General features: G+C 53.0%; 5 protein-coding genes across 5 annotated transcripts; all 5 read right to left on the bottom strand.

Annotated features, from left to right (window-relative positions):
* Positions 1-460: 460 nt before the first annotated feature.
* J4E85_009129 (uncharacterized protein) lies at positions 461-1,880 on the bottom strand (the record flags this gene model as incomplete). Its single annotated transcript, XM_051473353.1, has 3 exons — positions 461-827; positions 882-1,733; positions 1,789-1,880. 3 exons carry the CDS (start codon positions 1,878-1,880, stop codon positions 461-463), a joined length of 1,311 nt encoding a protein of 436 aa, XP_051323016.1.
* A 500-nt stretch (positions 1,881-2,380) lies between these two features.
* On the bottom strand, positions 2,381-3,430 carry J4E85_009128 (uncharacterized protein; the record flags this gene model as incomplete). The annotated part of the gene is made up of 2 exons (XM_051473352.1): positions 2,381-2,666; positions 2,715-3,430. The coding sequence occupies 2 exons, from the start codon at positions 3,428-3,430 to the stop codon at positions 2,381-2,383; spliced, it is 1,002 nt and encodes a 333-aa protein (XP_051323015.1).
* Positions 3,431-4,394: 964 nt separating this feature from the next.
* On the bottom strand, positions 4,395-5,960 carry J4E85_009127 (uncharacterized protein; the record flags this gene model as incomplete). Its single annotated transcript, XM_051473351.1, has 1 exon — positions 4,395-5,960. The coding sequence occupies one exon, from the start codon at positions 5,958-5,960 to the stop codon at positions 4,395-4,397; it is 1,566 nt and encodes a 521-aa protein (XP_051323014.1).
* Positions 5,961-6,227: 267 nt separating this feature from the next.
* J4E85_009126 (uncharacterized protein) lies at positions 6,228-7,609 on the bottom strand (the record flags this gene model as incomplete). Its single annotated transcript, XM_051473350.1, has 2 exons — positions 6,228-7,137; positions 7,362-7,609. The coding sequence occupies 2 exons, from the start codon at positions 7,607-7,609 to the stop codon at positions 6,228-6,230; spliced, it is 1,158 nt and encodes a 385-aa protein (XP_051323013.1).
* A 3,924-nt stretch (positions 7,610-11,533) lies between these two features.
* J4E85_009125 (uncharacterized protein) lies at positions 11,534-11,978 on the bottom strand (the record flags this gene model as incomplete). The annotated part of the gene is made up of 2 exons (XM_051473349.1): positions 11,534-11,547; positions 11,588-11,978. 2 exons carry the CDS (start codon positions 11,976-11,978, stop codon positions 11,534-11,536), a joined length of 405 nt encoding a protein of 134 aa, XP_051323012.1.
* Positions 11,979-12,497: the final 519 nt, after the last annotated feature.

Genomic DNA, 12,497 nt, shown 5'->3' with positions numbered 1-12,497 from the left:
TCTGGTTCATCGTGTTGGCCTGTAATTTGGCCAATATTTGTCAATACAAAACAACATCTACAACATGTCGCGATGATATGAGAGCTATAGTAGGGATCCCGACTGATATGAGACGGGTAAGAGCGTGGCAAGACGGCACTACATGTGATCAATAAACCTACAGTAACAATTGTAAACCCACGAAGGGTCTAGATTCTGACGCATTTTGGGTTCATCGGGACGCTTCGATGCGTTCCGTGACATGGTCTATGTTGCTTTTGAGTACCGAAGTTGCAGAGGAACACCCTACGACTTGGGCTTCGCCATTTTGGAAAAGCAACATCATGTTTTCACGCGTCATTCCCAGATGATGACTGGAGTGGACCTCGGGATGCCTACGCAATCTCACAGCACAGTAGTAGAGTAGTAAAACAGTAGGATAGTCATACTGAGTATATTCTCGTTTCATCCGTATCTACATCTACTTCGTATACCTCTTCTGCAAATGCTTCCCAATCGTCGTAAGCTGAATATTACTCGTCCCCTCATAAATCGCGCCAATCTTACTATCCCTAAAGTACTTCTCCGCCAGCCCCTCCCTCACAAAGCCCATGCCTCCCATCCACTCAATCGCCTGTCCAGATACGCGTCCAGCGACTTGACTCGACATGAGCTTCGCCATGGCGGCATCCATGATGAAGTCCTCGCCCGCCTCCTTCTTGCGTGCGGCGTTGTAGACGAGGGCGCGGGCGGCTTGGATCTCCGTCCAGGCTTGGGCGAGTTGGTGCTGCATGGATTGGAATTCGCCGATGAGTTGGCCGAATTGCTTGCGGTCGTTCCAGGCGTAGCTGTGGGGTGTTAGTGCATGTTCAGATATGTTTGTGAGGATGGTGTAGACGTACCCAGCGGCGTTCTCCCAAGCTCCCAGCGCAAGACCCGTCATCTGTGCTGCGATACCGATACGACCCTCGTTCAACAGCGCGATAGCGTACTTGTAGCCCTCAAACTCCTTACCCAGCAGATTGTCCTTGGGGATCTCGACGTCGTCGAAGTTGATGACGCAGGTACTGCTCGCCTTGATACCGAGCTTCTTCTCCTTCTTCGCGATAGAGAAGCCCGGTGTGCCCTTCTCTACAATAAATGCAGTGATGCCCTTGTACTTCTTGCTGGGATCGAGGTTGGCGAAGACGATGAAGAAGTTGGCTTCAACACTGTTCGTTATCCACATCTTGCTTCCGCTGATCTTGTAGCCGTTGTCTGTTCGTGTAGCCTTTGTAGCGAGCGCGAAGGCATCGGATCCGGATACAGGCTCTGAGAGACAGAAGGAACCGACGGTGTTGGTAGCGAGCTTAGGAAGCCACTCCTTCTTGAGCTTCTCGGAGCCGTACTTCAGGATGGCTGTGTTGACGAGTGTGTTGTGGACGTCGCACATGACGCTCACACTGGGGTCGACGCGCGCGAGCTCCTCGATGGCGATGATGGCCGATGTGAAGTTCATGCCTGAGCCGCCGTATTCCTCGGGTATCTCGATGCCCATGAGGCCTTGCTCGAAGAGCTGCTCTACTACCGCCGGATCCATCGCTTCAGCTTCGTCCATGGCTCGCGCCTTGGGCAGGATGGCTTCGTTGGCGAATTTCGAGACGGACTCGCCCATGAGCATCTCCGTCTCGGACAGGTGGGTAATGGGCGTCGGTGGCACATCTGAGATGTCAATCGCTTCCCGGCGGGCGGCAGTCGTGGAGAGGCATCGTAATCTGGGTGGCCATGGTGTTAGTCTTGTGTATTGTCGCCGTTGTGGTGTATACATACTGCGGGGCGGTGCGGGTAGCCGGTCGCAGCGAACGCGACGAAGCGGTAGCAACGCGAGTGAGGGGTCTTATTGAACGTGAAAAAGAAGCCATTTTTGCAATATTGGTTGAGAGTTGAGGAAACAAATGTGGCAGTGGTGAAAGTCAACGACGGAAGCCCGCCGCTCACATGCCGAGGCAGCTTAAAGTTAGCCGGCGCAGGCCGCACCATGCATGCCATATGTCCGGGGTTGTGGAGAACGCCCGTCACATGTCAGCCGCCACCAACCACAACGAGTGAATCTCACGCACTGTGCCGCCGCGATGCTGCAGAGCCGCATGCCGTCAGATCTTAACCACACAACATCAAGCCGTGGTAAGTGTATTGCAAACTAAATACTAAGCTATAGCCTTGGTCGACAACAAGCAGCGCAAGGGTATATGAAAAGGACGGCATGCAAGAAACAAAGAAATCAACTGGTCGTAACACTGACATGACAAGGGAACAACAGCCTCTATTCAACAAGGAAAGCTGCCTTCCAGCTGCAAGAAACACCCCTTCCTATTAAGAATTGTTATATCCGCAACTCCAACTACGCCCCCCCTCGTGGCTCCTAGACGCGGTTGTTGGACCCCATGGCAAACCTGCCGGCCTGCATCTGCGCCTTGTACTCGCTCAGCTCGGCAGCCTCCTTTTGCTCTTCGGCGAGGAGTGCTTGCGCCTCCTTCCTGCCTGCGCGGCGCTGCTTGATGCAGCAGAAGAGGATGATGATGGAGGCAATGGCTACGAATCCGAGGATACCGGCGATGATGCCGATCTTGGCGCCCTTGGAAAGGTCGTTGAAGCGGTTCCTGACTCCATGGGGGGACTTGATCTCTTCGAGGGTTTCAGATTTACCCCTGTGTCCTGTTAGCTCTGTGCTGGTTGAAAGACGGACGTAAACTTACTGGATGACCTTGACCTTCTCCCAGTCGCCAGATGCGTCCATGCCCTCCCACGAGTACTTGGCAGCCTTGGTGTAGTCTTCCGCGTAGACGGACTGGATCGTCATGATGTAGGGACTCTTGTCAAAGTCTGTCACGCCACCAGCCCACTCAATAACACCAGGGTCGTTCTTGTTGGGGTCACCCGCAGCCCACGATCCGAGACGGATGTTCATTGGTGTTTGAGGGTAGCGAGTGCCGTTCTTAGCCTCCTCCGGGGTGAGCTCCCTGACCTCCTTGTCGTCGACATACCACTTGATGCGGTCCTTCGTCCAGTCGATGGTGTAGTTGTGGTAGTCGTCCTGGGGGGCGAAGCCAAGATCAAAGTCCTTGCCGCGGTCGTAGGTTTCGGTGTCTCCCTTGCCGAAGTAGTTGGTCAGGATCATCTTGTCGTCGCCGCGGAACTCCCAGTCGATCTCGTCAAGCGCCTCGGACTGCAGGATGGCACTGGAGATGATACCCTTGCCGGTAGCCACTTTCATGACTACCTCGAGGCGGCCGAAGAGCATGTAAAAGACCGAGTTCGCCGTGGGAGAGTCGCCGGATCGCTCAATGGCAAAGGTCGCGCCCTTCTCGTTCCAGTCGATCTTGCCCTGGTTGGGCATGCGCCAGATCTTGTCGTTGTTCGGGATACCAGTCTTGTTCCAGTTGAAGGTGGCGTTTCCGCCGAGCGCCTCCATGTCGGGACATCCTGTGGTGTTGAGCGGGTTGCCTGTCTACGTCAGTACGTCTGTCGCAAGTAGACCTCAAGTCGCGTACAGTCGGTGTGCGTCTGCGCAGTGGTAATCGAGATAAGGCCTGCGATAAGCGCAGCCGTGGAAAGGGCGAATGACTTCATCTCGGCGTATTACGATGATCTGTAAGCACGATGTGTAAAGAGCGTGGTAGTGCGCGTAGACCAGACGCGCTGTTGGTGATTGTAGCAAGGAGCGACTGGGATAGTGAGTGCTGAGTAAAGAGTGGATTCTCGTGACGAGAAAAGGAAAACGAGGGGAAAGTCGTTCAAGGGAGCGTCAGGGCCGCGTTTTAGAGACAGCGTGGTGAAGAGCATTTGGGGTGCTGCCCTGCACGCAGATTTAAGGAGTCGTCTAGTGCACAAATGCTCCCTGCCGCTCGCCATTGGTCGGCCGACCTTAAACTACAAACGGCGCTTGTCGATCCCCGAGAATAGCGACTCTCCTGAGCGCTTTGTGCATTCAATGGTTTGCTGGCTGAGGATCGGTTCATTGAATATTGCACTCGCCTCACTCGCTGTCCGTTGCCGTCGTTTGGTCTCGAGCAGGCCGCAAACGACTCCCCCAGCCGCTTGTGCGACCTCGCGCTATCGTGTCTCACCTGCATACCGCGGGTGGCTTTGCGCCAGGCCGGGAGCCAAGGAGATTGTGAAACACCAGGCACGCTGCACTGCGACCCTTGAAGCGACCGTCTGCTCTCTGCGCCACTCGCGCTGCCATGCGATATGCCGCTGCGATAGCGATACGATGTGGAGCACGAATCCTAAACGCTTAATGGATCCGCATCGTCATGGCCCACCACTGCCGGCCTGAGCACCACTCTATACGAGCCGAATTGCCGTGCTGCGTCCTGAGGGAAAAGGCCGTTTGACCGTGCCAAAAAGAGTCCTTCACCCGTCTGTGCTTCCTCTCACACAGTTGTACCCCGCCGAGCCACCTCGTCCAGAGACCTCCTCTCGGCGTCATTACGCTCTCCGTGGTTTCCATCCATCGTATCCGGGATTTCTCTGCCATCGACCGCCGGCACGAAGAACTTGCCCCATGCAAATGCAGGACCGTCCATGGCAAACTTGCCCTGCATGCGCCAGCGGCCCATGTACACGTTGAGTGCGACGAGGACTTTGGCGAGACACGTCCAGTCGAAACCAAAGTACAGCCCTGCTCTTCCATCGGAAACGACATACTTGTGCCAGATGCCCCAGAGAACGATGTATTCGGCCTGATCTCCTATGTCGCCATCGTCGACCGTCATCCGATGCCATTGCAACAGAGCTCGCATGACCTCATTGCACGACTCCATGACCTGGCGTGGCGAGCGCGAGTGGATCACAGCCAGCGTTTCGTATCGACAGCCAGTCTGCAGGAGCTGTATACAGAGGAGCGCCTTCTCCATGCGACTCATCGAGCCAGAGCTCGCAATGAAGCCTGCATTGCTCAGCCACTCTTTGATCGCACGCAGCTCGTGAAGCTTCATGTAATGCAGATAAGGCAAAACGAAGCGAGCATCCTCGATCCCTTGCATCGTCATCTCGGTGATCATGAAGCCATTGCAGCTACCTCTGCGCTCTTTGTACGGGTTGCGCAGAACAGGATCCATGTTGGCCTCCTCTTCTTGTACGCGCAGCTTGACCTCGTCTCTCGGTTGCGGGAACTTGAGGGGATGCGTTGTAGGTAGGCGTAGGCTCTCCGAGCATTGCGACGGCGCTCCGTGGATGATGAGACGCGGTAGTTGTCTCAGCGCCTCGAATGCGTTGGCGCGTCCTGCTCTCTGGACTGCAACTGGCGGGTGTATATCTCCAACTGGTAGGCCACCGGACATGAGGTATGTATCTTCGTAGTGGTCGCCTTCAACAACAGACCGACGCCGCACGTCAAGAGCGTCTTCGAACGCCTGCTTCTCTTCCTCCGCATCCCCACGAACATACGCTTCAACCTTTCCATTATCCGTCGACGTATTCCTTCTCCCTCCATTCTGCGGGCCCGATATCCTCCGCAGCTTCACCCCGGTATCGCCGCCTCCCTTCGGCCCTCTTAGCCTCTCTTCAAGTTTCACCACATTCTTATACGACCGCCAAGCATGTCTCTTCGCATCTTTGACCAGCGCCTCGATCTCATCTCCAATTTCGCAGTACAAATTCGCATCGAGCTTCTCGAGGTCGCGGTGCGCACTCTTCAGTTCGCGCTTGATCTCCGTGACGCGGGTGACGTTCGATCGCTCGTGTTCGGTAAGGCCTTGGAGCCATTGGATGTAGCTGCTGACACCGCGTACGTAGTCTTTGATATCGTCTAGTCTGTCTGGGATTGTGTCGACAGAGGGGTGGGGTGCGTGACGGCTTTTCGGCGCCGTTGTGCGTTCCTTCGATTGCGGTTGCTCTGTAGTGGGTCCGGGGGTTGTTCCTGCATTTGCATCCGCATCAGTACCTGCATCTGCGATTATCGACCGGCGCGGACTGAACGGGTTGTAGAATCGGCCCATTGCACTTTCGAGTGGCTATGCATGTCGTGGCATGATTGTGTTGTAGACCCTAGGTGGCTGCTGCCAAAACGCTCTTCGCTTCGTGTACCCTTAAAGATCCACCTTGCGTCAGTTTTATGGAAGGACATCTGGTAGGCTCCACATACTTGTTCCAATACTGACAAAGCTGCGCAGCCAGCGTAGAAGAATGAACATCGGATGCTGACGCAGTGCACTGAGTGCTTTAGCTGGGATTAGAACTAAGACTCAAGATACCAAGCTGAACATCTACTTCCTCCCAACAACATCCCCCAGCTCAGTCCATGGCCTAACAACCGGCTTCACCTCCCCCCTCACGCGCGTCCTCTGCTCCATCGCATACGCCAATCCAACAATCTTCGCATCACCCCACTTCTCCCCCAAGAAACTGAATCCAAACGGAATACCCGGCGCCGACCCCACCAACCCATCAGGATCAACCAAAACCGGCTGCTCATCCCCCATAGCCCCCATCGGTATACTCACAACCGGCGCCCCAGCAACAGCAGCAAAGTACCAAGAAAACTTCGACGGCAGAACAACAGCATCAAGACCGTGCCGTTTAATCGTTCCAAGCAAGCCTCCCTCGACGTCATAGTACAGACCTTTTTGATACGCCTGCCAGAATTCTGGGGTGGTGTTATCCCAGTTCTCCAGCGCGAAATCCCAGACGCCTGTTGATTTGGCTGGGTAGCTTTCTAGTGGGCTTTGGCGTGTCCAGGCTCGGAGTTCGAGGAGGGTGGAGATGTTGTGCGGGTTGTGGGTGAGCTGTTTGAGGTAGGATTCGATGTTCACGACGAAATCGGCGGACATGATTTGTAGGGCTAGGAGGGTGTCGTTTAGAAAGTCTTGGGCAGCTGGGAAGTCGGTGTCGATGACTGATGCGCCTGCTGAGCGTAAGATGTCTAGGGTGTTGTTGAATGCTGCGATCATGGAGTCTGTTGTGTTGTCGGACATGAGGCTGATGACGTTGCGAGGGACGCCTAGACGTGCACCTTTAAGTGCGGTGAGTTTGCAGGCGCCGACGAAGTCTTTGTCGACGTTGTCTGGTATAGTAGAGGTGTAGTTGTCGTATACGTCGGTGCCTACGATGCTCTGGAGAACGTACGCGGAGTCTTTGACGGTTTTGGTTATGGGGCCGATGGTGTCCATGCGTTCGCTAATTGGTATCACGAGGTGCCGAGATGTAAATCCAACGGCTATCTTGAGTCAGAAGGTAACTCGTTCTTAGGTTCAGTTTCGTATACTTGGCTTCATTCCTACCACATTGTTGACACTGGCGGGGTCAATGATTGACCCGTAGGTCTCGCCGCCCAAGGTGACAGTAGCTAAACCAAGCCTTCTATGGTCAGTCAGTATCTTTCAATCAAAGAGTGTACTCACGAAGCTGCAACCGCACTTCCGCTAGAACTACCGGAGGGATCTTGATGAGGATAGAACGCTCCGTATGTCTGTCCGCCATACGCTGACCAGCCGTTACTCGAGTCCCATGGTATCCGGAAGCTGCCCCACTCGCTAGGATTTGTCTTTCCCAGGATAATGGCACCTGCCTCTCTGAGCTTCTTCGCGATAGTCGAATCAGATGGAGCCTTAGCTCCGACGAGCGCGTAGGAACCAGCGGTGTTGTTCATCTTGTCTTTCGTGGCGATCTGATATCAGTGTTAACATTTGGAACTGCAGATCCATGTGGCTTCAGTTGAAATAAATTACTCACCGTATCTTTGATGAGTATAGGGACGCCATGCATCGGTCTGAAAGTCAGCGGATATCGTGAGTATCTTTAACCTCGTACTCACCCTCGCACCGTGCCCTTCGAGCGCTCCTCGTCAAGTGCAGTCGCTATATCCAGCGCATCAGGATTGGTCTCGATGACTGGGCGCAATACATCGTTCACTTCGTTGATACGAGCGATGTAAGTCTATTGGGCAGCGTCAACCAACGAATTCGGAGATGGTGTTCAATGCCAGCAACTTGCCTTGACAAGATCCACACTGGTAAACTGATTGCGCTGCAGCCCTTTTGTCACCGTCTCGATATCGGCTTCGTACAAGCTCGGAAACTCACCTCTTCCGGCACTTTGACTGAGGTACCAGCCCGAGCCCGCGCCGCCGATGACCAAGGCGCCTAGGAGAATTCCAGACACCATCTTTTTAGAACACCAACGCCAGCGTACTTTATCTTCGCTCAAGCTGTCTGTTGATATACGGTGATATGCCGCATGTGTAGGGACGAAATGATTGAATGACCATTCAAGCGGATGCGGTAGCCACGACTTGGTTGATGTGTCTCCGGCAGGAATGGGACGGAGTGTATCGGTGGCAGGCTTCATAGTAGCGATCGTGACAACACTTCTCTGCAGGTTACATACCGCCACGTCTGACAAACCTGTGCTTGGTTGTCCTAGAACTTGGTGCTCAGCTGCGATAGGAGCGGGTGGCTAGCGCGGAGTTCGGCCCCGCACCTGCACGATGATGATGGTGGCAGCAAACAAATACATCGCACCTTCCTTTCTACAACCACAGTCAATACTCTCCGTCGTCGACGCATCGCTTTGAGTTGCTGTGGAGCGCGTCTGCACGTCTCGTACTGGCACGGCCGGCATGGCTGGTACCCATCACTTGTTATTTACACTGAGTTATTGCGCTATTTCCCTACGACGAACATTTCAACCGAACCTGAATAACAATGCAGACAGATCTCGTCTCCGGTCTGACCCACATCCCTAGTTCTCTTTGCCTTCGCCTTCGACCTCCTTGTCCATATCCTCGTCTTCATCCTCTTCCCTTCCACTGTACACCAACTGCCAGCCTTCGACTTCCTCCCGGCTCGGCCAATATCTTAGATCTTCCCAATTCCATATAAGCGACAAGAATCTGGACAGGTCTATCGGATACCCAAGCAGTTCCAGAGCAGCGCGTTCTATCGAACCCGCTATACGCTGCCACGCTAGTCCATGTCCCTTGAATTGACTGACGTTCGCCTCGTATGAGTGTAAAACCTCTTCGCAACGGCAGGCATAGTGATGCAGATATGCGTGCACAAGCTCGTGTAGGATAGTGCCTAGGCGGTCCATAGCTAACTCGTTCAGCCTACCATAGCCTTTTACTGGGATGCAATTGAAGGCACACATGCAGATCCGAGGATTGTCAGTGGACCAGTACTCTCCATATTCCTGTGGTGAGTCCCTCCAATCCATCCATGTGAACCTTACGTTCATTTCCTCGTCTGCCGACCTCGTCCGAAAGAAGATCACCGAGAAGGTTCTGATCAGGCCCCTCATCTCAGCCTCGGAGACCTTACTGCCATCCGCCTGCCCTAGTCTTTCTAACAAGGAGTCCGTTGACATGTCTTTACACAATGTCTCCCAAACATCTAGTGCTGCCTTTTGTCTACTTCTCAATCCGTGCTTGCCCAATTCCATGCTACGCTGGATCTCATCAGCCAGTCGAAGAGCATGGTGGCCTTCCCTGCGCAAGGGCGCTCGCTTCCGATATCCCGGTTCACCAGGAGTTCCTTCGGCGGCAATAGTTCCCCCGCAGAAGTTCGTACATGGCTGCTGCTGCTTCTTTTGGCTTGCTAAACGCTGTGACTTCCGCCTTTGCTCGAACTCAACAACCATTTTGACAAACTCCTCGGGGGTTTCTGGCCGAGGTCTTCGGTTCAGTGGAGTGGTAGAGGGCATGTTGGCACTGATATGTGTAGAAAACACGTCGGTATCTTGTGTTCGTATGGTGAAGACCAGACGGTATGTTGCTTCCTGACTCTTTCATAATCTTTTCGATAGACTTGCATGGCTGATATATAGTGCTCACGACAGAAGTCTCACACTGGGTAAGACGCTTTGAGATGTTCCTCACAGCCTCTGATCTTAGCCCGAGACATCATCCGCACGCTTCCCATTCTCGTAACTGTTCGAGAAGGAAACATGCTGGTGTTCATCCGCATTGGGACGATGCGACTTGCGGAAGAAGCTTCTTGTTACTATGAAGCTCCAACGATTTCCGGTACGCATATTTAAAAGGCTCTTCATGATCGTGAGTTAGTTTGGAGTTATATTGTGCAGTGTTTTCGAGGACATATGAGTCAGAGGTGTACATTTCAAGACACATTTGGTAACCCTTCTACCCAGTAACAACATCTCTAATAAGACCCACAGCAGCTCTGACCAATGCTGTCGCATGCTATGCGCGATCACCACACCAGTTCCCACCCTTCAACTTCATCCTCCGTAGGCCAGACCAGCATATCGTCCCAGTTGTTGACAACAGCCTCAAAGCGACACAAATCAAGCGGAAGATCAAGTGTATCGTTGGCGAATCGTTCCACAGACCTTGCTATCCTCTGCCAAACTCTTCCATGTCCACCCAACTGCACAAGGTCCTCCCGATAAGATAAACAACACGGACATGCGTAGTAGCCGACGTAGGCATGCACAAGCTCATGAAGCAATGTACTCAGACGAGACATGGCCCGGCCACTCAATTGACGAAAGTTCTGAAACGGTCTGACTTCCAATGCGGATAGTCTCACTACCGCATATGGTTGATCTGGACCTGCGCAAGTGCAGTCACCCATGCTAGCCGGATCAGATGGCCGGTCTGACCAGGCAAACCGCACTTCCATTCTATCCCATGGCGTGGTTTGGAAGAAGATTGCTGTCAAGAGGATGAGTAGCCTTTCCATTTCCCATCCTTCTACGCTATGGGCGTCTAGGTTACCGAGTCGCTGCAGCACTGCACGTTCAGAACGGTCTTCGATCATGTCGTTGAAAGCGTCGATGGCTTTGAGCTGGGCATCTGTGAGATGCTCGCGGCTGGCTTTTGACCCATGCATCACCAGATCGCTGAGTTCAGAAGCATGATGACGCCAGAAGAGCAATGGCGTCCGCTCGTCTACTCGGTTGCCGAGCTTGTTGTGGACGGATGTGATTTTGATGACCGTGTTGCAGCAGTTCTTGCATGTTCTGGGAACCGTTTCATCTTGTGAGAGCTTGACGGGATTGCCTTTGTGGTACTCCTTGGTCATGTAAAGAAACTCGTCTGGCGTTCTGGGAGGCTCGCGCCGATTTGATAGCCGAGTACTTTTGTAAGGACGAGAACGCGACGTCAGCTTCTCAGTTCTTATGGGTGGCATTGTTTGGCCTTTATTAATGGATAGAGAGAGTATATTCATGCATATCCTCCGAGACAATACACGGTACTTATCGATGTAGATAATCATTAGATGTCTCGATGTGAGCGAGACATGGAAGACCAATAAACCCGCACAGATACCAACGACCAGAGACATGCGAAGAAAGCTACATGACATTGGGGCTTTTGCCTATACAACAATCAACGTTTGATTTACTAACTACAACACATCAAGAGGTTCAATCTCCCTGATACCCTAAGTTACCATCCGTTCCAAATTCCACTCTTTGACTTCCTGCTGAGTTGGCCAATATATCGGTACACCCCAATTAGCTTGTATGGAGGTGAATCTTCCCAGAACCAGTGGTAGGTGAATGAAGCGAGGAGCATTGTGTTCCACCGAGCTCGCAATCCGCTGCCACGCTAGTCCGTGTCCCCTGAGTGATTCAACATCTTTCACAAACGATGGGCACCTACAAGCGTAGATACCCAGATATGCGTGTACCAGCTCGTGAAGAAGGGTGCTTAGGCGTGACATGGGTCGGGCAGATAGGTTTCCGTGGGGCGAAGCATCCATGTAGTTGAAAGTCGACATTTCAATTTTGGGGTGCACATCGCATGTGTAACGGCCAAAATAATCGTCGTTGCAGCTTTTCCATTCGAATTCAAGCTCCATCTGATAGTCGCGGAAGAAGATGGCTGACAAGAGCTTCATCAGATACTTCATCTGGTCCTTGGAGACGCTACTTGCATCATACCACCCTAGTCGTCGCAGTAGAGAGCCCGTTGCTTTGTCCTCTAGCAGTTCTTTGAAGGATGCGATCGCATCTAGCTGCTCGTCATTGGCAAACTCAGGTCCCTCTGACATGATGGCTTTAACTTCGTCGGAAAGTCGGATAGCATGATGGCTGGTCCTTCGCAGCGAGTCGCGCTTACGTGTTTGGTTTCCCAGCTTGTTTGTGTACTTTACAGCGCGGATGGCTTTTTCACAGGGATTGCGGCATTTCACATTGTTTATCCAGGTCCCGAGCCGCTGGTGACGGGTTTTGTTGTGACGATCGATGATCATGTCGATGTATTCCTGTGGCGTCTTCGGACAATCAACGTCAAGAGAAGTCATAGACAGGTTGTATGCATCGCGAGGCTGTCTACACATGATGAATTGGTTGTATGTGTTTTCCAGAGACTGGCTGAGCGGGTTGTTATCGGTTAAGCTACTTGCTTGCGATGACATCGCGTGGTCGCTATATACGTACTGGGCCGTAAAGTCTCACAACATTTGAGACGCCCCAAAGCTCGGCCACAGCACGTCGCACCAGATCGAGACATTGGATTTCTACAGTGACGTGAATCAGTCGTAAACACATTATTCGAAACCCTGAGAGCT

This window comes from Alternaria conjuncta (assembly GCF_024043145.1).
Source record: "Alternaria conjuncta strain BMP 0040 chromosome Unknown scaffold_15, whole genome shotgun sequence".
In the NCBI taxonomy this organism is placed as follows: domain Eukaryota; kingdom Fungi; phylum Ascomycota; class Dothideomycetes; order Pleosporales; family Pleosporaceae; genus Alternaria; species Alternaria conjuncta.
This window is presented reverse-complemented; position numbering and strand designations above follow the sequence as displayed.